This window comes from Urocitellus parryii, chromosome 14, assembly GCF_045843805.1.
Source record: "Urocitellus parryii isolate mUroPar1 chromosome 14, mUroPar1.hap1, whole genome shotgun sequence".
Classification (NCBI taxonomy): domain Eukaryota; kingdom Metazoa; phylum Chordata; class Mammalia; order Rodentia; family Sciuridae; genus Urocitellus; species Urocitellus parryii.
Window position 1 is genome coordinate 9,639,128 of NC_135544.1, and position 27,083 is coordinate 9,666,210.

General features: G+C 40.3%; 2 protein-coding genes across 4 annotated transcripts in view; one reads left to right on the forward strand and one right to left on the reverse strand.

Moving 5' to 3' along the window:
* The first annotated feature begins 316 nt into the window (after nt 1-316).
* Letm2 (leucine zipper and EF-hand containing transmembrane protein 2) lies at nt 317-20,049 on the forward strand. The gene is made up of 11 exons (XM_077792668.1): nt 317-376; nt 1,305-1,386; nt 2,936-3,386; nt 4,273-4,416; nt 9,125-9,262; nt 10,003-10,203; nt 11,808-11,927; nt 15,709-15,822; nt 18,188-18,280; nt 19,134-19,226; nt 19,987-20,049. Exons 2-11 carry the CDS (start codon nt 1,340-1,342, stop codon nt 20,047-20,049), a joined length of 1,464 nt encoding a protein of 487 aa, XP_077648794.1. The 5' UTR covers nt 317-376; nt 1,305-1,339.
* Nucleotides 20,050-24,448: 4,399 nt separating this feature from the next.
* Fgfr1 (fibroblast growth factor receptor 1) overlaps nt 24,449-27,083 on the reverse strand; it is a 46,922-nt gene continuing 44,287 nt past the window's right edge. For all 3 annotated transcript variants that reach the window (XM_026404666.2, XM_026404665.2, XM_026404673.2), the window contains 5 exons: nt 26,489-26,611; nt 26,220-26,290; nt 25,799-25,936; nt 25,520-25,625; nt 24,449-25,420 (listed from right to left, as the gene is read on the reverse strand). In XM_026404666.2, the coding sequence (XP_026260451.2) occupies nt 25,244-25,420; nt 25,520-25,625; nt 25,799-25,936; nt 26,220-26,290; nt 26,489-26,611 (615 nt within the window). In that variant the 3' untranslated portion in view covers nt 24,449-25,243. The remainder of the gene's footprint in view (nt 25,421-25,519; nt 25,626-25,798; nt 25,937-26,219; nt 26,291-26,488; nt 26,612-27,083) is intronic.

Sequence of the window (27,083 nt, forward strand, 5' to 3'; positions counted from 1 at the left end):
TGTGCATCCTGCCCCTCCCATCAGCGCCCCGTTTTCCCTACAGTTTCCAGTTCCCACCGCGCCCTCCTCAGCCAGTGATCTCGTCCTCTTCCCTGGCCTCCCAAACTTTGGAGCTCAACCTCCATTTCCCACTCCTTCCGCGCTTCACTTCCGAAGTCTCTCTTCTGTGTCCAGAGCCCTCTTCTCCTCGTCTTCATTTTCAACCACACGGATCACTAGGAGTTATCGTTCCTGTATCCGCCCCACCTCCGCGCACACACAGTCAAAAATCCCCAGACCCCACAACAGTCCACCCACGTACTACGCGCGCGAAAGTCGCTGACCCAGGAAGCCGAGGGCGCGTTTGCACCTGGGTAATGATGTGCCAGCGGCAGAGGTAACCCCAAGAACCCTGGGCGTGGGGGCTGTGCGAAAAGCCTGGCTTGCCGGCCGGCCTGTCTGCGCCCGGGTCCGCCAGCCTGGGAAGTGGTTGTACAGCCCAGTGCAGGAGTGCCCGGCGGGAGACGGGATTTACCGCCCCAGCAGGTCTTGTCTCGCTCCAGCAAAGCACCCTCCACCGTTGGGCTGGGTCCAGAGACGCTGAGCCCTGTTCAAAATCCTAGCTCTGTGGTTAAGATTTCCATCCAGGAAAGACCCTGATGCTCCTTTAAACCCAGTTGCAGGAAAGCCAAGTAGATAGTGTGAGATATTAAGGGTTCTTACAGCTCCTTGCTGCCCCTAGCTGAAAAGCGCCGCTGGATGGAGGAAAGCTCAGTTTGGGCTCTGGAAAATCGCTAGCGCCGTTTTCCCTGCACTTGAATATAGGCACCATGCATATCTTTACTGCTACATAAAAGAGATTAGTGAATACTTTCAAGCTATAGGGTTTGGGGTAGCTTGGCCAAATATGGAAAAAGCTAACAGAAAACAAATCCACGGGGGGAGGAAAAAGGTGGGGAGAAGAAAACAAATCCAGAGTATCTGCTTTCTACTTGTATTCTAGTCTACAAATAGGTGTGTTTGTCTCATCTTCTTAAATACCTGCCCACCATCCAAGGAAGATTACTAGACATATTGACCAGAAATAAAAATGTGTCTGACGGTCATATCTTCTTCATTAAGCATTATCTTAGAGATCATTTCTGTGTTTTGGGATCTGAAAGTTCCATACTCAAATCCAGAGCTAAGAAAATAATTGTTAGGAATGAACTTGAATGAGGTTTTGTACTTTGAATATGCAAATTTTCTGCCCTTGCAATAGCTAGTAACTCATTGTTTAATTGATGTCTTTTTAAAATACCAAATTGTTTACTTCTTTTGTCTAGGTCTCTTTGTTAAAATTGTTCACAGAAAAATAAATATGGCATTCAACAGTTGTAATTCAGTCTTAGCTATTGTCCGTACAAGGTAAGCATTAGAATTTTCCCAACCCCCAAAAGTATATGAACCTCATTCTTCTGGATGGAAAGGATATGTGTAAAAGGATTGGTTTAGTGCACAATTAAAATCTTGTTGGTTTTTGATTATGCTGGTTCTTAGGAAGCTGACATTTTAATGTAAACTTACTAAAATCTTCTATATGCTTTAGAACTTGGGCTGAGTAGTTTTGTTGAGGTCTGGTACAAGTAAGGTAGAAGATGTAGTCAGATGCAGTGATACACTGGCCTGTAATCCCAGCAACTAGGGCCTGAAGCAGGAAGATTGCAAGTTTGAGGCCAGTTTCAGCAATTTAGGTAAACCCTGTCTCAAAATAAACATTAAAAAGGGCTGGATATATTGCTCATTGGTAGAGTGGCTCTGGGTTTAATTCCCAGTACCACATATATACACACATAAAATTATAGAGTGACACCTCTATAATTGATGAGGCCTTTTGATGTAAAAAGGAGTAAAATGACTAATGAACAAGTCCCTTCTATGGCAAATTCCTATTTCATTAGGGTGTGTTATCACATTGTAAATTTTCCCTTTTGGTTATCCAAAGAATATTTTTATTTTGGGATACTTCAAAAATAGTCTGGAGGGCTGGGGGTATAGTCATGACTGGCATGCATGAGACTGTGGGTTCCATTCCCAGCACTGGGGTAAAAAAGAAATAAGCTTTATGTCCTGAGCCTGTAATCTCAGCTACTTAGGAGCCTGAGGCAGGAGAATCTCAAGTGCAGGGCCAGGCTGGGCAGATGATATAGGCAACATAGAAGAGACTGCCTTTAAAAAGAAAATTTAAAAAGAATGAAAGAATAGAAAAAGGATATATCTTACGGTCTTATTTAACTAAAGGCTATAAGCTGTTGTGATAGAATATAGAGTTCCTTGACTCCAATTCTAATTTTAATTTCTAATGTTCTTGAGAAATTTTAGATGAAAGGACATTTCTGTTGTAAGTGCCTCTCATTTAAGGGAGTCCATAAACATTACATAGACAAAGTAGTATTATTTGATTGGTTAACCCCCACAGGGACCATGGAAAGTTTCATTAAAACATTCCTATTGTCAGTAGAGTGGTTAAAGATACAATATGGTAGTCCATGGAGACAATACTATTGAACATAATCCCGGACATATAGATGTGTGCTAGTAGATTTTAAAGTTAATGGTTGTAGGACTTCTAAGTTCTAAGCAATTTATTCTTAGAAATTAACTTATTAATATTTCTCATAGAGCATATCCAACCATAGAACATACTATTTATCAGTTGAGGCAAAAATTATATTTGGGGTTGATGGTATAGCTCAATGGTCTAGTATGTGTTTAGTATATGTGAGGTCCTAGGTTATATCCCTACCATCACCACCACAACAAAAAATAATTCATTCACTAATAAATAGGAGCTGTCTGAGCTTAAAAAAGTTTAGTTTTAACTAGATAAAATATAAATAAAATAAAATATAGATAAAATATTCTTTAAGTTTGTAATAGTATGTGCTCAACTCAGAAATGTTACTCTTTATTCCAGATTCCCTAGCCATTTTGTCCATCCTATCTGCTCTTATTCCCCATCACTTGCATTTCTTCACTTGCCAGATTCTCATTTAAATAAGACATATATGAAGAACTATAGAAGCAAGAAGTACTGTTATCCCAGTCAGTCAGGCAATAAAATACTTCATTTACGAACTAGGCCAATACAAAAGTTACACACATCAGCTTGCTGGCTACAACAGAACCCTGGTAAACCTCAGCTGGAGCAAACCCCAGAAAAGGCAAAGGTGATAAGCCCTCAGACCACAGAAGAAATTGGGATAAATATTAAAGAAGGAAAGCGATCTCTCAGACAAAAAATTATGGATGAACTTAAATATTATTACAACGGATTCTACTTACTTTGGATTGACACCAAAATTGCTGCCAAAATGGCTTGGAGGCTACTTCATGGACAGGTGCTGACCAGACGAGAGAGACGACGGGTAGGCAAAAATCGTATTCCAGCAAGAAGATGTGAAATTTAAATGAACTATTTGGGAACCAAGTTTTAAACTCAAACTTCATCTTTTTTTTTTTTTTTTTTTTTGAACTGGGGATTGAACCCAGGGCCTCATGCTTTCCAGGCAAGCAGTCTACCACCGAGCCATATCCCCAGCCCATAAACATCATCTTAAATATCCCAAAGTAGCTTGCCTTGCATGTTCAAGGCTCTGGGTTTGATCCCCAACACCTTCCATCTCAAATCCTAAAGTAGGAATAGTTAACTACTGGTGAAAATGAGTTTCTTCTCACAGTACTAGGGATCCAACCCAGGACCTTGTACTAAGTAAATGCTCTACCCTGAGGTTCATCCCCAATTCCCAAAAGAACCAGTTTTTACTGAGTTTCTTATTTGTCTACAGCTGACTTGCTGTACAGCTTTAAGCAGTATTCTTTATTGCTTTTTATATCTGTCAATAGAATAGTTATGTTTTTAAATTTCTCCAAGGATTGAAAGATTTCAGGTTTAATGTGCATTAGAAATGCAAAGTACTGTTAGCCGGGAGTGGTTGCATATACCTGTAATCCCAGGGACTCCAGAGGCTAAAGCAGGAGGATCACAAATTTGAGGCAGTCTCCAACAATTTAGCAAGACTCTTTGTCAAAAAATAAAAAGGACAGAGGATATAGCTCATGGATAGAGTACCCCTGGGTTTTTAATCCCCAGTACCACCAAAAAATGGTGAAGAGAAAAACCCCACCTTTCTATTTTATGAACAGGTGCAGAAAACCCATCTTGACTCTTAACAGTTTAAGAACCAAGGCAGGCTTTTTTTTCTTGGCATATCATAAAATAATGAAATATTGCTTCTGCATTTAATTCTTTAGCTATTGAGAACTTGTGCCGATTTCTTCCGCTTGGTTCCATTTATGGTATTCATAATTGTACCTTTCATGGAATTCTTGATACCAGTGTTTCTGAAACTCTTCCCAGAGATGTTGCCATCAACTTTTGAAAGTGAATCCAAAAAGGTATGTAGAAATTTTGAACTTTTAAAAAACTAGACTTTACTTTTTGGAACAGTTTTTAAGTTTACAGGAAAATTGGGCAGAAAGTAGAGAATGTCCATATACTTCTATCCCCCATATTACACTAGTGTGGTGCATTTGTTACAACTAAAGAAACCATATTGATACATTCATTAATTAAATCTCAGACTTGACATTTGGGTTTACTTTTTGTGGTGTACCATTTTTGGAGAGTTTGTAAATGCATAATGTCATCTATCTATCTTCATATCATCACACAGAATAGTTTTACTGCTCTAAATATCCTTTGTGCTCCATCTATTTGTTCCTTGTTTGCTCCTCCCCCCAATCCATGGCAACCACTGATCCTTTTACTATCCTTATAGTTTTACTTTTTCCAGAATGTCATATACTTGCAATCATGCAGTCTATCGCCTTTTTTAGGCTGGCTTCTGAAAAATAGTTATAACCCATAGGTAAATATATTAAAATTTTAAGAATATTGCCTAAAATTATACAATAAATCAGTTGCAGACAAATAAGAAACTCAGGAAGAGCCAGTGGTGGCTGATGCCTGTAATCCCAGCAACTCAGCAGGCTGAGGCAGGAGGATCACAAGTTGGAGGCCAGCCTTGGCAACTTATTGAAACCCTATCTCAAAATTTAGAAATGAAGGCTCGAGGTATAGCTCAGTGGTAGAGTGCCCCTGGGTTCCAGTCCCTGTACTAAAAAGGAAAAGAAAAACTCAGTAAGAAAGCCTGGTTCTCTTGGGAATTGGAGATGTAGCTCAGTGGTTGAGATGTAGCATGTTCAGTGTCCTGGGTTGGATCCCTAGCGCTGTGAGGTGGGATTGGGGAAGGAGACTGCTTCTCACTAGTAGGTAGTGTTTCTAATTTAGGATTGGCTGGGAGTGTATGGTGGTACTGGGGATCAAACCCAGAACTTTGACCATGATAAGCAAAGGGATATTTACGATGAAGCTTAAGTTGAGTTCTGGCAATATGCATTTAAAATTCTTCCAGGTCTTATCCAGTGTATGGATATACCACAGTTTATCCATTTACCTGTTGAAAATTGGTTGATTCCAATTTGGGGCTATTATGAGTACAATTGCTATAATTGTGTTCAGGCTTTCATGTGGATGAAAGTTTTCAGTTCATATGGATAAATACTTAGGAGAGTATTTACCTAGCTGGATCAAATGGTAATACTGTTTAGTTTTACATGAAAGTACTGAACTGTCTTCCAAAGTAGCTGTACCATTTTGCATTGATACCAGGAATGAATGAGAGTTCTGTTATTGTACATCTTTTCCCACATTTGATGTTGTCCATGCTTTAGCTATTAGTCATTCTAGTAGTTTGTACTGGTATTTCATTGTTGCTTTAATTTACAGTTCTCTCCTGATAGATGAGGTTGAGCATATTTTCATGTAACTATTTACTATCTGTGTATCTTCTTTGAGGAGGTGTTATTCAGATCTTTTGTCTACTTTTTTAATTGGGTGGTTTGTTTCTTATTGTGGTTTTGAGTCTTTGTATATTTTGGAAAAAAGTCCTTTATTAGACAAACATTTTGCAAATATTTTCTCCTAGTCTCCTGTCTTTTCATTCCTGACCAGTGTCTGCCACAAAGCAAACACTCTTTTAAATATTTTTTAGTTGTAGATAGACACAATACCTTTATTTTATTTATTTATTTTTAATGTGGTGCCAGGGATCAAACCCAGTGCCTCATGCATGCTAGGCAAGCACTCTACCACTGAGCTACAACCCTGGCCTCCAAACACTCTTAATGAAGCCCATCTAATCAATTTTTCTTTCATGGATCATTCTTTTGCTATTGCAGCTAAAAACTCATTACCAAACCCAAGGTCACATAGATTTTTCGCCTGTTTTTTTTTTCTAGGAGTTTCAGAGCTTTGCATTTTACATTTAGGTGTATGATCCATTCAGAGTTAATTTTTATGAAAGGTGTGATGTCAGTGTCTAGATTTTTTTTTGCATGTGGATATCCAGTTTTTCTAGTTCCATTTATTTTAAAAGATTATCCCTTCCTACTGAATTTTAATTAGAAAAAATTAAAAGATAACAAAAGCCCACTATGGCAACTAATTGAATAGTAGGTAGAATTTATTCAGCCACACAGACCCTTTAGTGCTGTGTTGCTGTCAAGGGAATGGATGAGGGCTGGGTGATATAGCACAGTTGGTAGAGTGCTTGCCTTGCATGCACAAGGCCCTGGGTTCAATCCAGGTTCAATCAAAAAAAAAAAAAATCTAGGGGATGGATGAGAAAACAGACACAATTCCTTCACTTTTCCCTTTCTCTGTGACTACTAGACAGTGATATGAAGGTATGAACAAAACTACTAGAGGACAAAGTGGGCAACTTTTAAATCAGTAATACTGGGAAATATTTCACAGAAGAGGTAACTTTAGAACTGAGACTTAAAAAAAAGAGTGAAATTTTACCACAGTTTGAAAAGGATATTCAGGATAGAAAGAATAGCACAATCCAAGCAGGATCTAGAGGATGAGGCAGGAGGATCACAAGTTACAGGCCAGCCTTAGCAATTTAGTGAGACCCTGCCTTAAATAAATAAATAAATAATAGAAAGGCTGAGGATGTAGGTCAGTGGAGCACCCGTGGGCTCCATCCCCAGTACTGGGAGAGAGAGAGAGGGGGGGGGGAGGGAGGGAGGGGGGAGGGGGGAGGGAGGGAGAAAATCATCATTTAGAATTAATGCCACAACATTCCAAGGAAAGTATTAGTGGATATAGGAAGATGGGGGGAATAGGGGAAATGATTTATCTAAATATTACCTCTCCTTTGAACACTATACCTTCCCCAAACATACACATAGACACACACACACTTGTGGTGTTCCAGAGAGGGAGTTGGAGGAGCTTTCTGTGCTCCTCATGCATTTCTCTAGTCTGGGCACTGGTGCAACCCTGTAATCTTAGTGCTCTGGAGGTTGAGGCAGGAGTATTGCAGTTTCAGGACTAGCCTGAGCAATTTGGAGAGACCCTGTCCCAAAGTTAAAAAAAAAAAAAAAGGCAGGGAGTCTGAAGTGTAGCTCAGTGGTAGAGCAAACTTGAGTTCAATCCCTAGTACCAGACACAAAAATAATAATAAGTAAATAAGAACCATACATTTCTCTTTCATAGTACTTATTCATTCTATTTTTCTGTTAATTTGTGGAAGTACTGGATCATCATTAGTCACTAATGTTTGTCCATCTCACTAGATTAGAAGTTCCAAGAGGACAGTAACTCATATCTCTTTTATGCTAGTTTTAATCTAGAGCACCTAGTACATGGTACATACTCAATAAATAAATGGTGTCGTGCCTATAATCCGAGCAATTTGGGAGGCTAAGGTGGGAGGATAGAGAGTTCAAAGCCAACCTCAGCAATTTACAGAGGCCCTAAGCAACTCAGTAAGACCCTCTCTCAAAATACAATATAAAAAAATGCTGGAGATATCGCTCAGTGGTTAAGTACCCCTGAGTTCAATCCCTGGTACCAAATAAATAAATAAATAAATGGGTAGATGGAAGGATATGAGTGATTGACCAAACAGATTCTAATCACCATGTTATTGCTATTGTGTATTTTCATTTTGGCTGAGTCTTTTAAGATCTAAAAATCAATGATTCCTCTAATTGGATGATCATTAGAATATCAGAGGTGACTTAAAAAACATTTTTATATGTACATACATATATAAAAACATAATACTTATTTACATATTATATATAAACCATATATACATATGTATGTTTATTATATGTATTTATGTGTATGTTTTTAAGTTGCTCAGGAAATTCTAATTATATAATCTACATATGTAATCATCTATGTAATATAGATATAGCTAGATATAGATATATTTTTTTCTATTTTTCTCCACCCACAAACACACTAACCATAGTTAGACTGAAAATGCTACCACATAGATTTTTTATGAAAAATAGGGATTAAGAAATACTGGTAACCTACTGTCTTGAGATTGTACATTTTATTCCTCTTTGTGTAGTGCTTTTCTTCATATGTACTACAACACTTAACTCTCTGTATTATAATTAACTATATCTATTTTCCATTTAGACTCTAAGCTACTTCAGTGTAGAATTGATTTCCTTGTCTTTGTAGAGCAAAATCCAGGTCTATTCAGATCAGGAGTTGGCTCAAGTAGCAACCTAGTTGGTTAAGAAATAGTATCTCTTTCTAAATAATGATAAAGCCTTCCACTGAGGGGACATTTCGGATCTTTTAAATGCTAATGAACATTTCATTAATGAGAAATAAATGTAAACTGGGTGCAGTGGCACACACATGTAATCCCAGCGGCTTGGGAGGCTGAGGCAGAAAGATGGCGAGGTGTTAAGCAACTCAGTGAGACCCGTCTCTAAAAATAAAATACAAAATAGGGTTGGGGATGTGGCTCAGTGGTCGAGTGTCCCTGAGTTCAATTCCTGGTACAGAAGTAAGTAAGGAAGGAAGGAAGGCAAGATTAAGGAAACAAGTTTCAAATACAAGCTATTTTATATTTGCCCTGGTTCTCACGAATCCCAATTAGGCCTGCAAATAATATTATTACACTACATGTTATAGGGATATGCAATAACAAAGTGATAGTTATTTCTTCCATCTTTGCCAAGTTGTAGTCATGAAAGATTAACTTTTTCCTCTTCTACTATTAAGGAAGAAAAACAGAAAAAGAAAATGGCTGCAAAACTGGAAGTAGCAAAATTCCTTCAAGAAACAATTACAGAAATGGCAAGGAGGAACAGAGCCAATATGGGAGATGATTCTACACAGCTATCATCCTATGTAAAACAGGTGTTAGTCTTTTATATCATACCAAACAACTTCTGAGCTGGAGTTATATGAAAAATGCATGTCATCATGGATCTTCCAAATTGTTCAAATCTTTGAAAATGCTAATATGTATGTTATAAAATACACTAATTGTAATCATATAACATAAACAGAGTAGTTTGCAGGAAAGCTTAAGTAATCAATGTGTTGACAGTAACTTCTTGGAAAGAACAGCACAATTCTCTTTATTTTTCAGGTGATTCCAGTTCCAGACAGAAAACAAAGTTCATGGGCTGGGGCTGTAGCTCAGTGGCAGAGTGTTTGCCTAGCATGTGTGAGGCACTGGATTTCATCCTTAGCACCACATAAAAATAAACAAATAAAATAAAGGCATTCTGTCCATCTACAACTACAAAAATAAAATTTAAAAAAAAGAAAGAAAATAATGTTCATAAATGCTTTGTTGTCTATTTCAAAAGTCTACTGGGCTGGGCGTGGTAGCACACGCCTGTAATCCCAGGAGCTCAGGAGGCTGGGGCAGGAGGATTGAGAATTCAAAGCCAGCCTTAGCAATTTAGTAGGCACTAAGCAACTCAGTGAGACCCTGTCTCTAAATAAAATACAAAATAGGGATGAGGATGTGGCTTAGTGGCTGAGTGCCCCTGAGTTCAGTCCTTATACCCACCCCCACAAAGGTCTATTGGGAAAGTTACATTTAGTAGGAAATACATTTTAATTAGCCTCTTTGTTTCATTGCCTAGGTCCAGACAGGCCACAAACCCAGCACAAAGGAGATAGTTCGCTTTTCCAAATTCTTTGAGGATCAGCTACCCCTGGAGCACTTAGATCGACCTCAGCTGGTTGCCCTTTGTAAACTGCTAGAATTGCAGACCTTTGGAACCAACAATTTGCTCCGCTTTCAGCTCCTGATGACATTGAAGTCTATAAAAGCAGATGATAAAGTAAGAGCTTAACCATAGCTGAAGAGGATTTGAAAAGCATTGGGAGGCATCTTAGTATGCCTTTGTGATGAAGTGCAGTATTTTCTGTTGGGTCTGCTCATGGATTGATGCTGGCAAAATGAGTGGTTTAAACAATCATTTTAGAAATTGTTTGTTATACTGGGACCCATTTTCTTAAAAATGCCATCATAAGCAGTCAGTAATTTGGATGTCTTAGCTGAGATTAATCTAAAGCAGTTAGGACCTGCTGGGAAGGAAATAGCAGCTCAGTAGATTCCTGGCAAGGCTTTACCCTGCACACCTCTGCTCCCCTACTGAGGAGCTGGTGCCAAAGTAAATATTCTGCTGAGTGAGTTGGGCTGGTTAGAAGTGGGTGGTAAAGCATAATGCTGGAAGGAGAAGCACAGCCTAGACATCTTATAGAAAGCACCATTTAGAATATAACTACTAATTAGATGTCTTAAAAAAAATGGAAAGAGTGTTTCTTGAATCTAAATCAGCTGTTATAAAGTATTCTACCTGTGGGAGCAGGCTTCCCAGAACCGTGAAAGCAAAACATGATCCTATTGGCCTATTTTTTTTTTTTTTTAAAACTAGGGATTGAACTCAGGGGCACACAATCACTGAGCCACATCTCCAGCCCTATTTTATACTTTTTATTTAGAGACAGGGTCTTACTGAGTTGCTTAGTCCTCACCCATTGCTGAGGCTGGCTTTGAACTCATGATCCTCCTGTCTCAACCTCCTGAGCCACTGCGATTACAGGCATGTGCCAACACACCTGGTTTCCATTGGTCTCATTTTGATTTTACATGTGCTTTCAGAACTTTGGAATAAGCAATACTGGTACCAGAGGTACCATAGTTTGGGATTATATCAAGCAGAAACTATTATATTATTTATTGAGGCAGTTTTGTGGATCAGTTAGAGCCATTCCCACAGTGGTGTTAGGGGACAGCAGAGGAAAAATAATCCTGGGACATGCAACAGATGCTACCATGAAAGCTTTTCAAATACAACATTTTTTCTAATGAACCCTAAAGATGCTATGAAAGGGGAAAGGAGATGTTACAACCAGACAATGCAAAATGCAAGAGGGGAAATACTTTGTTGATAAAATGTTGGGAAGGAGTTATAGAAATATCTCTATTATTACATGGTGGCACATGCCTATAAGCTGAGCAATTCAGGAGGTAGGAAGACTGCAAGTTAGTGACCTGCCTCAGCAACTTAGCAAGGTCCTAAACAACTTATCAACACTCTGTCTCAAAAAAAGGGGGGGGATGGTGGTGATTGGGAATGTGGCTCACTAGTTAAGTGCCTATGGGTTCAATCCCCAGTAAGAAAAACAAAACAAAGAAAAAGAAGTAAGAAAGAAAGTAAGGTCTCTGTTATTAATACCTGTTAGCAGGATTTCCTTCATCTAAACTACCACCTTTCTAAGTCACTTTGACTTTTTTTTTAGGGTTCTGGTCTTTGCAGCAATCAATGTAGGGGACAAAGGATCAACTTATCAAATTCTGGATTTCTACTGATTTGCTGGAATCAAATTAGATAAAATTGGAACACAAAGATCTAACACTGTTCCTTAACATTTCTTGCAGATAATTGCCAAAGAAGGGGTGAAGACTTTGAGTGTGTCAGAACTACAATCTGCTTGTAGGGCCCGAGGGATGAGATCACTGGGTCTTACTGAGGAACAACTTCAACAACAGCTCACAGAGGCAAGCAGCAGCACCCTCAGACCCTCTTCTCTGGAGCAAATCTCCCCTGATTTGCAGACCTCATCTTGTGATATTTACTTTGCAAGCTATTTTAGTCAGCTTTCCATTGCTGTGACAAAATATAGGAGGTTCCCCCCCGCCCCCAGTATTGGGGATTGAGCCCAGGGCCTTGTGCATGCAAGACAAGCACTCTACCAGCCCAAGATAATTAATTTATCAGAAGGTTCATTTTACCTCATGGATTTCAGTCCATGGTCACTTGGTCTTATTGCTTTGGGACTGTGACAAAACAGTTCATCATGGCACAAGTCTGTTCATCTCAAAGTGATAAGATGAACATTTATTCCAAGGGAACCATTCATTCCATTCATCTTAAGGTGGTCAGGAAGAAAAAGGGAAGGGCCTGATCTCAATATCCCCTTTAAGGGCAGGCCCCCAATGACCTAACTTCCCGTCACTAGGCCTTACCTCCTAAAAGTTCTACCATCTCAAAGCCTTTAGCACGTGGGCTTTTGGGGGACATTTAAGATTAAACCATAGCACAAGTGAACCATTTTACATATTTTGCCTCATATCATTGAGTAGCAGGATACCGAAGAAGTTAGTTTTATTTTGTACTTTGACTGGGATGGGACATTATATTAGTTTTCTATAACTGTACTACAAATTACAGTTATAGAAACTTAGTTCACAGTTTATAGGTTAGAGATGTAGGCTGTGTTCTTTTCTGAAGGCTACGGGGAAGAGTCCATTGCCAAGATCATTCAGTTCAGTGACTGAAACCCTCTCCCTGTAGCTGTAGGGCTGAAGTCCTTGTTTCCTCAATGGCTGCCAGCCTTGAACTGCTGTCAGCACCAAGAGCTACCTCTATGCCATACCTCTTGGCCTCTATCTGCAAAGCTGGCAGTGGACTTCTTATATGACAGATCCCCCTCACACTTCAAATATCAAACTTCTCACTTTTGACCTCTAGCCCCAGATTTTAAGGGTTTATGTGATTAGGTGAGGCCTAACTGGAAAAGTTCTTTATCTCAAGGTCAGCTGACTTGGGGCCTTAATCTCAAATCCCTTCTCATAATACCTAGAAGAGTGTTTGAGTACCTTCGAGAAAGTGTGGGTACACCAGGGAACCTTGAGGCCACCTTAGAATTTTGTCTACTTCAGAGACTCTAAGGGTCTGGGCAGAAATTCTCATTCAAGTCGCTTTATGGATGTAAACCTGTCTAGATGTCTGGACCTTACCTAGTAGTGCCCAATTAATGCTCCAAACCAATTAAGCGTTTGCTTTGCTAATAGATGCTTAATATTATCCTTCAGATAGTAATTTAGTAAAAATATCAATGCTTTAAAACAAAGGAATAACTCCTGTTAAAATTCTCATTTTTATAATTTAAAAAAGTACAATAGGTAGCTATTTCCTCTTACATGTAGACCAACTATGGTTGGAAGATGAACATATTATAGAAATACTTGAGATCATGAATTTCTTAAACATGGAGTATTAAATGTCATTGATTATTGTACTGTCAAATTGCCCTCTTGAAAGGGTATATAATTTTATAATCTCCAGCAAGGGAACAAAGATATTAATATAATCATTGATCATATTTAACATTACATATTACTTAAAGAATTCCACTAAGGATAATCCTGTGTTGTCTAATTCATAAAAAGGAAAATTTTAAAATGGTAAACTTAACAATCTTAACTTTACTCATATGATAAATTAAAACTAAGAGATGCCACATTCACTATTATATTGACAAAGATCAGAGGTTGTAATCATACTGTGTTGTTAAGAGCTTGGATGAAGGGGCATTCTTGCATTGCTGGTAAAAATCTCCATGTAGAGTAATTTGGCATCATCTTTCAAACTTTAAAAATGCATATACTCTTTGACTCATCACTTTTACTTCTAGGAATTTATCCCATATTCTTGGACATGTGCAAAATGAAATATGTATAAGATTATCCAGTGCAGCAGTACCATTTATAATAGCAAACAATTGGGAACAACCTGAAGATCATTGATAAGACAATCAAATAAACTATGAAATTTCCATATAATGAGATTTTTTGCTAGTGTTTAGAGAGAGTCAGTACTACATCTACTGACATGAATTAATTGCCAAAATATCTCAATGGAAAAAAAGCAAAGGACAAAATTGTGTGCATATTACCCTTTGTGTAAAAAATTAAAAACATAAATCAGCCAGGCATGATGGTGCACACCTGTTATCTCGGCAACTTGAGAGGCTGAGATAGGAGGATTGCAAGTTTGAGGCCAGCCTCAGCAATTTGGTGAGGCCCTAAGCAACTTCGGTAGACCCTGTCTCAAAATAAAAATAAATAAGTAAATAAATAAAAAGGGCTGGGAGGGCTGGGCACGTGGCTCAAGTTGTAGCACGCTCACCTAGCATGCGTGAGGCACTGGGTTTGATTCTCAGCACCACATAAAAAAGGGGGGCTGGGGATTATGGTTAAGGCTGGCTCAGTTAATCACTTCTGGGTTCTGAGTTCAATCCCTATTACAAAATATTATATATATATATATATATTATATATATATATATGTGTGTGTGTGTGTGTGTGTGTGTGTGTATACACACACACACACACACACCTGGTACCAAAGGTTCCTTCTAGGGAAGAAGGTGCCTTGAGAATAGGGGTGGAAGCCTTTTTTTCCATCAAGGAATTTTGTGTTTTACACCCTAAAATAGAATCCCAGGATTTTCCCTCCTGTGTTTTTGACTTGCTTCTTCCTGGTCCATAATGCCAGTTTAGGTAGTCAGAGCATTGAAACCAAACTTTTGGGATGACAGCAGATCATTCTGCCATTTTTCTATGTCTTTGAGCTGCACATTAAACCTGGGGCTGATCACAGGCTGTTTAACTAGCTGTGAGGTCCCCAACAATTTTCCCAGCTCTGATCATCAGTGATTTCAAACCCAACAATGTAACCATGCTTCATCATCACAGAAGCCAGATGATGACTTTGGAGCACAGCCTAATAGGACCTGGCATTTGCTTCTTTTCAGCACACTGATACTCTTGAAAGCATCAGCCAGGACATTTATGTGCACCATGATGGCAGCATGGAAAGATGGTGGAAAAAACAGACTTGTTCTTTTTTTTTTGGGTGGGGGGGGTAGGGGGAGATAGCTGGGATTGAACTCAGGGTTACTCAACCATGGAGCCACATCCCCAGCCCAATTTTGTATTTTATTTAGAGACAGGGTCTCACTGAGTTGCTGAGGCTGGCTTTGAACTCATGATCCTCCTGCCTTAGCCTCCCGAGCTGCTGGGATTACAGGCATGCTAGACATTTTTTTTATTGAAAGCGTTTTATTTTTTTAATTGTCTCTTGTGTACATATAAATGGTCTAAAAACTTTTTTTTTTTAAAGCTTGGCCGACTTAATATCTAAAAATTTATATCTCACCCTCATTCTAATTTTTGGTTAATGGTTCATGCCACTTTTTGTTTTAGAGAAGATGCTTAATACTTTCATCATAATTGGATTGAGAACTTAATTGATCGCTCTGTCTCTGGGTCTGAGTGATCCCACTACTGTGTGTGTGTGTGGGGGGGCATGTAAGTATGGGGCAGGAGGTACTAACAGGAGGTACCAGGTACTAGCACTGGGGGAGAAGTCTGTTGGCTGGTGATTTTATACTTGTTCAGCGTGGGGGGAGTTGCAACTCAGGGAAGCAGTAGATGACTGTGGGTCATTTCACCTTTAACATTGTTTCTGTCATGTTTTATTCTCTTTGTCCAGTGGCTGGACCTCCACCTGAAGGAGAATGTCCCTCCTTCCCTTCTGCTCCTATCGCGCACCTTCTACTTGATAGATGTGAAACCAAAGCCAATTGAAATACCACAAAGTGGAGAAGTGAGTAATTGAGTTTAGGGAGAATCAACTATATGTCCATTATAACCAAGGCTTCTCCACCACTGTTTTGTTTCCCCTTACTGTCACACCTGGGATTTCTTTTGGAATTTGGCTCAACTAGCTTTAACATTTTCTTTATAATTCTTAAAAAAAAAAAAAAAGTTCAGAGTAGGCTACGGGTTCAGCTCAGTGGTAAAGTGCTTGCCTAGCATGCATGAGGTTCTGGGTTCAATCCCCAGCACTCTCAAACCCCAACCCTAAAAGGGCACTCAAGACTACCTTGTCATAGGGCTCCTATTGCCTTTAATCCAAAAGACAAGAATTTTATGAATAGGAGTATTTTTTTCCTCCTTATCTAGTTTTCATTAGCAGATTCTACCCCGCCCCCCGTATACACACTGCCTTCCCTTTTTCTACTGAATGGTTCCTATTTCATTTGTCTAAATTTCTATTGATTTTTAAGCAAAGAAGGACTAACACAGAAAGTAATTCATTTCCTTACTCATTTTATTTTTGCCTTCAACTCAGTAACTTTATTCCTCCTGTTATTTCACTGAAAAACCAACTCAGGATGGGCCAAAGCACTGGAGCACTTTGCTCCGAGCCCATCAGAAAGGGCTTTCCACTACTGTGTGGCTTCAAGTCTGACTCAGAACTGTCATAAGCAAGAAAGGAAATACAACTCAAAGTGAAGACCAGCCTTTTTTTTTTTTTTGTACAGTGGATTGAACCCAAGGGCACTTAACCACTGAGTCACATTCTTGGCCTTTTTGTATTTTATTTAGAGACAGGGTCTCACTGAGTTGCCTAGGAGCTTGCTAAGTTGCTGAGGCTAGCTTTGAACTCATGATCCTCCTGCCTCAGCCTCCCAAGCTGCTGGGATTTACAGGCCTGTGTCGCTGTACCCAGCTAGGTCCAGTCATTTTAAATCTTAGATATGAGGTTGATCCCCTAGGACAAGACAAGGATAATTAGTTGTAGCATGAAATATCTACTTCAGGAAATGCCACCCTGCTTTCCCTTTATGTATTACCACAGAGTATCTGACTTGGGGCTTTGTCCAGGGCAGGTTCTAGGAAGGTTAGGGGCAATTTTGTACAGACCATGAAGGCAGGATAGTGAGTTCAGGATCAAACTCCTGGAACCATTCAAGACAGACCAAAGGTTTTTTGGTTTTTATCATCTCAGACCACTTTCGGGAGCAAAGGAATCTTCTTGGAGGACCACAATGTCTCAGGCTAAAATTTGGATTCTCAAAATTATTCTACATGGGTATAAACTCTTTTTATCAAGATGTTACTTTCTGGAGTAAGAAAGGAATTATGGTAAAAGTGACAAGCTCCTTGGAATTTTATTGGTTGTTCTTTTCATTCATGTTTTTAAACTTCTATTCTTTTTATAAAATGAAAATAAGTAGCATACTAGGCTCCATAAATAACATATACTATCAGGGCTGGAGTTATGGCTCAGTGGTAGAGCACTTGCCTAAAAAAAAAGAAAGAAAAAAAATATATATATGATTCTATGACTTTGAATTTAGGTAGCTCCCTTTCCTCCAAAGGACACAAAAGAAGTTATTTCCAAAAATTATAGTGATATTTGTTTTTTCAAATCTAATTAATATAATTGTTTTAATATTTATTTTTTAGTCCCAGGTGGACACAACATGTTTTTTTTTATGTGGTGTTGAGGATTGAACCCAGCACCCTGCACATGCCAGGCAAGTGCGCTACCGCTTGAGCCACATCCCCAGCCGATAATTAACATAATTTTTAATGATAGGTTAGCTATCTATTTTATCGTTGCTCCTTAATCTAACCTATTATCTATTGTTATTACCTCTTCTCATTTTGCTTGTCATCCAGGGCCTAGACCATGCTAAGCATATACTTTAACCACTAACCCTAGCTTTTTAGGAGCTTTTACTAAGGAATACCTATATTTTAGTCAGGCAAATTTACCATTTACTATGATACTAAAACCAATAGATGTCAATTTTGGCTATGTCAGTGCTATTAGAAACTGATGAGTAATTGAGAAATGGCAACTTCTTTTTGAGATTGAGAATAGTACCAATATTGGCAAGTCACTGGCTTGTTAATAACTGAGGATTTCAAATACTAGAATTTAATTAGAGTGTAACATTTGTATATAGAGAGCTCAAAACTCAAAAAGAAATAGTAATACTAAGTTGCTATTTCAAGGGCATATTTCATATGTTACTCATAAGGGTGTAGTCTGAGGAGGAAGTTAGGGATTTTAATGGAAAGCAAATTGTGCTAAAAGGCACTGACTACTGTAAAAAGAACTGGAGTTTCAGGAAGAGCAGAAAACTAATGCTTATGTAAAATATTATTTTCCTTAGGTTCCAAAGACAGACAATCCTGTGGAATCACCTACTTCTCCTGACTCCAAAGAGGACACGGTAGATTCTGCACCTCAATTGAAGGGAACTAAGGTTAGACAATTACTTCTCACTTGATTAAGTTAAAAATATAAAAAAGTGCTACATTAATTTTCTCTATTTTTAATCCTCTTAATGAAACTGAATTTATTTCCTTATTAAGGAATATTTATTGTACTGTTTGATCTGTTTCTAAGAAAGTTTAACACCTGGGGCTGGTGGTATAGCTCAGTAGTTGAGCGCTTGCCTAGAATGTGCAAGGCCCTGGGTTTGATCTCCAGCACTGACCAAAAAAAAAAAAAAAAAGTTCAACATTTGGTTATATGTAATTTGACTCCAGATTTCGCCTTTTGAATTCTATACCAGAATATGAAACAGTTATGGGCTGGGGATGTAGCTCAGTGGTAGAATGCTTGTTTAGCATGTGTAAGACCCTAGGTTTGATCCCCAGGACTGCCAAAAAAAAGAGAGAATATGAAATAGTTATTTCTGAATATGAAGTAGTTGTTCTTGGTAGTCATGAGAGTAGATCCACTATACATTTTTAAAAATATTTATTTTTTAGTTGTGTTGGACAACACCTTTATTTTATTTATTTATTTTTATGTGGTGCTGAGGATTGAACTCAGGGCCTCTTACATGCTAGGTGAGTGCTCTACCGCTGAGCCACAACCCCAGCCCACATTTTTTTTTAAATTAAAATTTCCTTTTCTTTTCTATAATTTTTTCTGCTCCAGAGTTTATTGCTATATTTGAAAAGCTAGATAGAAGATACCACTTTCCATCTTTCTGATGAATGTTTAATTTATATTATAATGGCATTTTTAGTTTTAATATTATAATCCTTAATTGTAACCATTACTTTTGTTTTAAATCAGTAATCCAACTCTCAATTCTGATGTTTAAGGATGAAGAATTTACACAACTGCCATTAGTACCATCATCACCCATAACACTATCAACACCTATTTCATTACCCACTACTTCTTCTAAAGAAGCTGTAAGTATCTAACAAGAAACAAAATAAGCATACAAAAAACCTTTCCCTTTAGTTATCTCCAAGGGTAGTGAGAATCTATAATTATGACCATTGCAAAACACTGCACAATTCTTCCTGTCATCCAAACAGGAAGTTATAGGCAGAACTTTAGTCATCTGTATAAGAGTACTATATGTATTTTTTTTACCTCAATTATCCAAAAGTGAAAAAAATTACCAACCAATGCAATGGTGGACCAGACATAAACATGTTAAGTCTAGAAGCTAATTACAAAATAGGCGGATCCTTATTTTTTTATGAACCAGATGGAAATAGTTTTCTGTATGTTATGTGTTTTACACAGGCTTCTGATGTTAGGAAACACTAGTAGGAAAGCAATTAAAATTTTAGGAGAAATGCCTGTAAATAAAAAATTACTCATCTAATCACTCTTCCCATTTGAGTGAAAGAATTTGGGGCAAGTGTAGAAAGCATGATATAAATAAACAGTAAGGGAAATCATGAGAGAGTTAAATTGTGAAGTGGCCCTGAGGACCAAAGCTGCTCATAGGATACCTGTGAATATGACATTGAGAAAGTGATCCCCAAGGTACTTGGGGGCCTTGTTTGCCTGTCTTCTTCATTTTTATTACCAAAGTAAATTATAAACCCTCATTTGACTTTAGGAAAACAAGTCTGTCATTACTTTAGGAAAAGAAAAAAGGGACTCCTATAGAACTTACACATCTAATTGCAACCATTGCCTGTGTTTTCTACCTAGACACTCCAGGCCAAATCACAGAAGACATCCCAGAACAGCATGGCTAATTCAAAAGGAGCCTAAGAACTACTTGAGGATGGAGCTCCCTCCCTCCAGCTATCAGCCCTCAGCAGTGGCACCCATGAAGGACCTCAGGCTAAGACAGTATCTGGTTTGAGACAGAGGATCAGCCATTTAGTCCTTGGAGCAGTCCTTTGGGGCCTTGTAACCATTCCAGATGATGTCAGCAGTGACACCAAGTTCAGGCCATTTAGAGAAATGTAATTGCAAAGTCATTTCCTCTGTACCATTATGTCATCCCACTAAACTGTAAAGCCCACCCCCACCACCATGTATTGTTTTGAACAGTTTCCTATTTGTGTGCATGTCTTTTAAGAAAGGAAATTATTTTGCATAATGGAATTACCTTGGCACCTTGGATATCTTTGCCTCCTATGGTTTGGAGTCTGGAGTCAGAACTTGGAGACTTCAAAACCCATTTTAAGAGCACCTAAATCAACTTTTTCAGAATGATCTATCAGTAGGAACAGAAACAAAGTACCCTGTGAAACAGGATGGTTATACTTCTCAGTAAGGTTTTTCAAGATATAAAGGGAAAGCTTCTTAGAAGGGAAAATGGGAAGCTAAACAGACTGGCAAAGACTTGGCTACTGCTTAACTGTTCTGAGGCATCCTCCTCCTGGGCTTGCAAAGGCTGTAGGAATCTGGGAGGTGGCCACTATTCTAGCACATATGGCTTCCATTAGCCACCATTTTGCTAAGAAACATAATTAAGGGTTTAACGCTTAACCATTTGTGCTGGGTGAGTGTTTTTTTTGTCAGTTTGTCTCTCACAAATAAGACTTTGTTAGTCGTAGGGGTTGGTAAAGTCCAATACAATCCCTATGCTACTTAGTAACAAGTATAATGTTTAGTTATTTACATTTAGTGTTTTCACTATTATTAATAGTGAAACAACTGAACAGACAGTTATGCAGCTGACCAAGAGCTTTCTTCCTTTGGGGAACTGAGAAGGGAAAAGATATTTTAGTCTCTGAGTGATGAAATTAGATTACCTGTTATGAAACAAGACAGTTAGATGGAGTCAATTAAACCAAGTAAAATGCAGATCTGCCTCACCTGAAACCACCTATCTGAGAAACATCACCAGCATTTTACAGCAAGTTCATGCACTTTAAAATGCTTCCTAAACTTCTCCATCAGAGGACAAGTTCACCCTGTCCTACCAGTTAATTTCAGCTCCTTCAGGATGAAGAATCCCTACTATGCAATATAGGATTCCATGGATCTTGCTATTGGCAGAGCCAAGTGATTTCACAATAAATTTTCCCATTTTTAAGATGATGGGTGTTTATTTGAATTAGTCCACACTTCAGGTATGAAATACGGGAAATGAATAAGCTAACTTGCTCAGGTTTGTTTCAGTTGAATGACTAGCATATACTGTTGGGCTGTATTAAAATTCTTTTCTGCCCTTCCCTGTGAGCTGATTGGGAATGGTTATATGAGGAGCCCTGTTCACTTTTGGCTTGTTGGCCTTCACATGTTTTTTCTAACATCTGGGCATATAAGACACACTTCCCACTCTTTTTTTTTTTTTTAATGTTTTTAGTTGTAGATGAACACACAGTATCTATTTATTTTTATGTGGTGCTGAGGATTGAATCCAGCACCTCACACATGTGAGGCAAGTGCTTTACCACTGAGCTACAGCCCCAGCCCCCTCTTCCACTCTTAAAAAGTGAGTAGCTCATCCAAGAAAACTCAGGGATGTTTCTTTATACTCATCACGTAGGGTGCTTGGCTTTTGGGTTCCACGATTGTTAGATTTAGCCCCATGCCAAACCTGGCTGGTGTTGCTTTGGCATGATTAACAACCAAATCTGAGGGGAACATTCCTCTGATTTGAAGCATTTGCAAGTTTCAGTGATGTAATTCTTCTATCATGGCTGATTTTAGGCCACCAATATGAAATCACTGAACAATGCAGAGTTGGGAAGAGACGTGCCCAACTGGCTTTTGAGAAAGCACACAACTGGCTCTAGGCCTCATAGAGTCACAGGAGACAGCTGAACTAGTTGACAACACAGGGTTTTTCAATGCATCACTTCTATGTGCCAAAACATGCATCTTGGAGGCAGAATGATACAGACAGTTCTGAATATTGCTAAAGTGTCAACCAGAGGGAACTTGCCTCAGACCAAGACTTCTTTAACACCTGGGTTCTTGTTGATCTTCCTCCTTCCTGGCTTATCAGCTGAGGGAATGGAAGGCAATACCAGGTTGCTTCAAAGCCCTCTCCTTTCTATCTCATTGTTCTCTACTCTTCTCTGCAGATGCAGGTGCCTGTCTCTACCACCTGCTAATGACCTCATGGATTTCTGGTATTCTCTAACATACAACCAATGATGTTAGACTTGGCCTGTTTCTCACACACAGAGAATTCTGCCAAGACACAGAGGAGTTTGTGGCCTTTATGGTCCTACCCTGGTGCCACATTTAATACTGTACTTTAATCACAAGTCATATTGGTGATATCCAATCAGTGTTCTGTAATGCTAAACCTAGGTTAAAGACTTCCCATTCACCACCAGTACATATTCACAGGTAAGATCAGGCTAATGTTACTTCCAAGCAAACCGATGCATTACCTAATGGTGCGAATTTAGCTTGCTGGCGCCACCCAGTGGTGGCTGACAGACACAGTAACTTCATTAAGATAGATTTCTTGCTTCATTTCATGTTCAATCTTACTTACCTGAGATCAATACATTACATTAGCAGGGCCAAGGGAATGATGATCTTCAGCCTATGGCAATTAGGAAAGATGGAAAGGCAGTATTGATTAATGCTGTGGTGATCCCAGGCCCTAATCTTTTAACCCTCAGGAAACCAGACAGATTCAGCACTTTGACAGCACAATGTCTTCATTAGATAAACTGGATTCCCTTCCCCAAGAGAACCAATCTGGTCATCTAAGTAAAATGGCCATTTCATTTTCTCTCAGGTCAATTTCACTATCTTTTATTTGACAGCCAACCCAGCCTCTGGGGAAATTTGTGGGTGATTGTGAGTAGTAATAGCAAGGACATCACTGTTATAATAATAGTGCCTTATATTTCTCTAGCACCTCTCCTACAGGCATATAAAGCCCTTTATAGAGCCTCCATCCACTCAAACAAAATCATTGGAGCCTCCATCCACTCAAACAAAATCATATCAAGGTAGGGCCAAGGCAGATATTACCACCACTACAAGGAAAGACACTACTATATGGTCTCAAAGCACATGATTTTAAGAGCTAAAATTCATTTCCTGGTTCCGTTCACTAAATTATGCCTTCTTTAAACATAAACACAAATGGCAATATGCCAACAATTGCATATTTACAGAGAAAAACAAAGACAGAAAATTGTACAATGGTTACCAACACTGCTGCTGCCAAAATATGCCCAGCTCAGAAAGGAAATTTAAAGCAGCAATCCCATTTCCCCTACAGAAATGCTGACCATTTTTGATTCAGCAGTAGCCCAGCAGAAAGCAAGCTTAAATAAAGGACAGGCTGAGTAGTACTAGGTTGAACAATAAGGTACAGAAGAGCCAGAATCCACTTGGTGAGGACAGTGACAACCAGCAGGTGGCAGAAGCTTTCAAGCAGCCAAAAAACAAAACATTTAGAGAATTTTTTTCCCCCTTTCCTGAGGGACGAGGTGGAGTTTGTAGAGGAAGAACTATAGGAAGCCAAGATCTGTGATAGACCCAACAAATGCAGTCTGGTCATACAGATACAGAAGAATGGTTTGGGGGACAATAATGAACAGAGGAGTCTGGAAAAGATAAAGCAAGGGACCTGAATGTTGAAGTACACGACAAGTTTTCCTTCACTCAGATGCACAGGCCAAGCCACACCCACATCCTGGGTGTTGGGGGAGCTGCCTATCTGGGCCTGAGTCTTAGCAGACCCTTCTGAACAATCCTTAGCTTTCCTCTCAGTCACTGTAGATTTTACCCCTTGGCTGTTCCAAGGCCTTTCCTCTCTGTGGCCCCTTCCCTGCTTCCTCTGAGGAAACAATCTGTGGTTGTGGGCTGCTCAGTCTTGGCTCCCTGCCCAGTACCTCTGGGGCACAGTTCCTGCCAAGATGCAGACATCTTCTTTTCCTGCCTTTCCAAAAGCATGGGAGAGGTAGGAGGTTTGTTCTGGAGGTCTGGGTGCACGACCTAGGAGGAAGAGGTTACAAGGGAACTGCAGGGAACATGGTGCCTGCTGGACTGGACAGACAGCCCCGGGGCCCTCAGTCTCCCTCCTTTCCTGTGTTCAGTTGCTCCCTTTTCACACAGCCCATATAAAAATGAAGCAGCAGCAAATTTTATTGAGGGACCTAAACTGAAAATAGGTTTAGAACATAATTTAAAAAAATAAAACAGCAAAAGTAGCAAAAAATATATGACCTTTTTAAAAACATTTTCCTTTTTTTTTCTTTTTCTTTTTTTTTCCTTTTTTTTTTTTTAATATATAGCAACTGATGCCTCCCAACCACCAGGAGCATCTTACCCAATGGGTAAATCTCTGGTAACGACCCTTTTAAAAAGACATGTAAATATATACTCAGATTTATACACTTTGTGTTTTCTTCGTAGCTATGTACAAAGCCCCCAGTTCAGGGCTGGGCCCCAGGGCCACATCACTGCTCCCAGTCTTTGCCTCATCATCCTCTGGTACCAGGAATTTGGTCAGCAAAGCAAATTAGTATTGGAATTAATAAGCCACTGGCACCATCCATCTGGAGCAGAGGTCACCTTCAATTGAGGCCGAAGCACTGAGCTCCCTACAGCTGTAGCCCTGAGGACAAGGCACCTGCCACCAGAATGCAAGGGGCTGACAGGTTAAGGTGAAACAGACAATACCAATACTAGAAAGCTCAGTAAAGCTCTCACTTGCATGCCTGCTCACTACCCACTCCCCGATCTTCCAGGCAGGGCTGGGTGACAGGGAAGGGTCTTGGTCCAACACCTGGGAGAGAACAAAGTGGCCACCAGCAAGTACCTGCCTCTTTACTCCTCTCTCTCACAAGCAGGTTGAGAGGAAGAGGAGGAAGAGAGAGAGCTCAGTGGGTGCAGGCAGGCCACACAGGAAGGCCTCAAGTAGGCGGCTGGCTCCTGCCAGCAGGAAAGGGGCGGGGAAAGGCAGTGAGTCCAGGGAGCTGTGGGTGAGGGACACAGTTGATGATGGAGGTTGGGTGAAGGAGGAGGGTGGCAGTCAGCGTCGTTTGAGTCCACCATTGGCAAGTTGGGTAGGGTGTCGGGGCAGACAGGGCTCCTCAGGCAACGGCTCATGAGAGAAGACGGAATCCTCCCCCGAGGAGCAGGTAGAGCTTCGGGTGTCAGGAAAGCTGGGCGAGTACTGGTCTAGGGGCATTGACAGATCCAGATACTCCTGTGATAGGTGAGAGAGAATGATGGTAGGGCATGCCCCTCTCTGCAGCAGGGTTTGCCACGCATACCCATATGATGGCCTGAGGGCCGCCAGTCTTACCTGATTGGAGGTCAAGGCCACAATGCGGTCCAGGTCTTCCACCAGCTGCTTGAAGGTAGGTCTCTGAGAGGGCACCGCATGCCAGCAGTCCCGCATCATCATGTACCTGTGGCAAGATTGTGAGGTCAGGGAGGAAGGACGGAAGTAGAGAGATGCGTCGGAGGCCTTAGGGGAAGGATGGCTAGGAGGGGTTACTTCTCTAGATGAACACCCCTCTCCCTCTGCCATCAAGACCATTCCTCCCCCCAGGGCTTGGCTGAGGAATCTTCTCAAGCTTACAGCTCGTTGGTGCAGTTACTGGGTTTGTCCATTCGATGACCTTCCTTCAGCAGCTTGAAAAGCTCCTCCACAGGCACACCGGGATACGGGGAACCACCCAGAGTGAAGATTTCCCACAGGAGCACCCCAAAAGACCACCTGCAGATGAGCACAGAGCCACTGAGTCTCAGGGAACAGAGTTGGGTTTTCCTGTCTCCCTTTCGGAAGCCAGCATGGCAAGTACCCATCCCAAACCGCCCCCTGCCCAACACAACTCCAAAGGGAATACAAGGGGAAGACTGGTGCTCTCAACATATAGGGACAAAGCTAGTGGATAAAATAATGTTGGTGTCGTGTCTCCAACACAGGAGACGCTCATCAATCCAGGGGGCATCAGAACTCCCACACTCAGAACCCCTGGCAATTGCTTCTTCAAACTCACACATCACTCTGATGGGTATAGATCCGGTCAAACAGTGCCTCAGGAGCCATCCACTTAACAGGTAGCCGGCCCTGTGAGCAGCATGAGAAGATTGGGGATAGCCCAGGGCAGGGAGGGCACAGGCAGGGGGAGGTCAGTGCATAATTTCAGCCCACCCTTCCACCCTGTCAAGGACAGCAACCCAGGTGGGTTATAGCAGAGACACCTAAGTGGGGGATGCCTGGTAAGACAGTGCCCAGGGTGGAGGACAAGCCCCAGGCAGCACTTACGTTGGTTGTCTTTTTATAGTAGTCGATGTGGTGAATGTCCCTAGCTAGGCCAAAGTCTGCAATCTTCATGACATTGTCCTCTGTCACCAGGACATTCCTGGCAGCTAGATCTCGGTGGATGCACTGCAGAGGGGAGGGTGGGAGGCAGGTGACAGCCTTGAAACATGCACCATGATCCAACTGTCAGAGTCCCCTCCGCTTCAGCACTCACTCTGCAGCCAGCAGCAGACCCAGGTCATCTGCCATGCTGTACCCTCTGAGCATCTATTTCCCCTCCTAGAATGTTCTTTTCCTCTACTCCAAACACCTCCAGTTCCAGGCCTCTCAATCATTTTAGAAAATATTTCTTATAGGCCTCCATTCTGGTCCTTCTAACTCTGAGCTTCTGGGTTCTCACCCCAAAGAATGATCTTCAGGGGGCTGGGGCTGTGGTTCAGTGGTAGCGCACTTGCCTGGCATGTGTGAGGCACTGGGTTCATTTCTCAGCACCGCATATAAATGAATCAATTTAAATAAAAGTCTATCAACAACTAAAACCAACAAAATATTAAAAAAAAAAAAAAAAAAAAAAAGAATGTAAGCCCTATCTCTCCAG

Coding starts and splice junctions, on each gene's coding strand:
- Letm2 (XM_077792668.1), top strand. CDS start 1,340: ATGGCATTCAACAGTTGTAATTCAGTCTTAGCTATTGTCCGTACAAG. Junction 4,417..9,124: donor TTGAAAGTGAATCCAAAAAG/GTATGTAGAAAT, acceptor TCTACTATTAAG/GAAGAAAAACAGAAAAAGAA. Junction 19,227..19,986: donor CTACTTCTTCTAAAGAAGCT/GTAAGTATCTAA, acceptor TTTTCTACCTAG/ACACTCCAGGCCAAATCACA.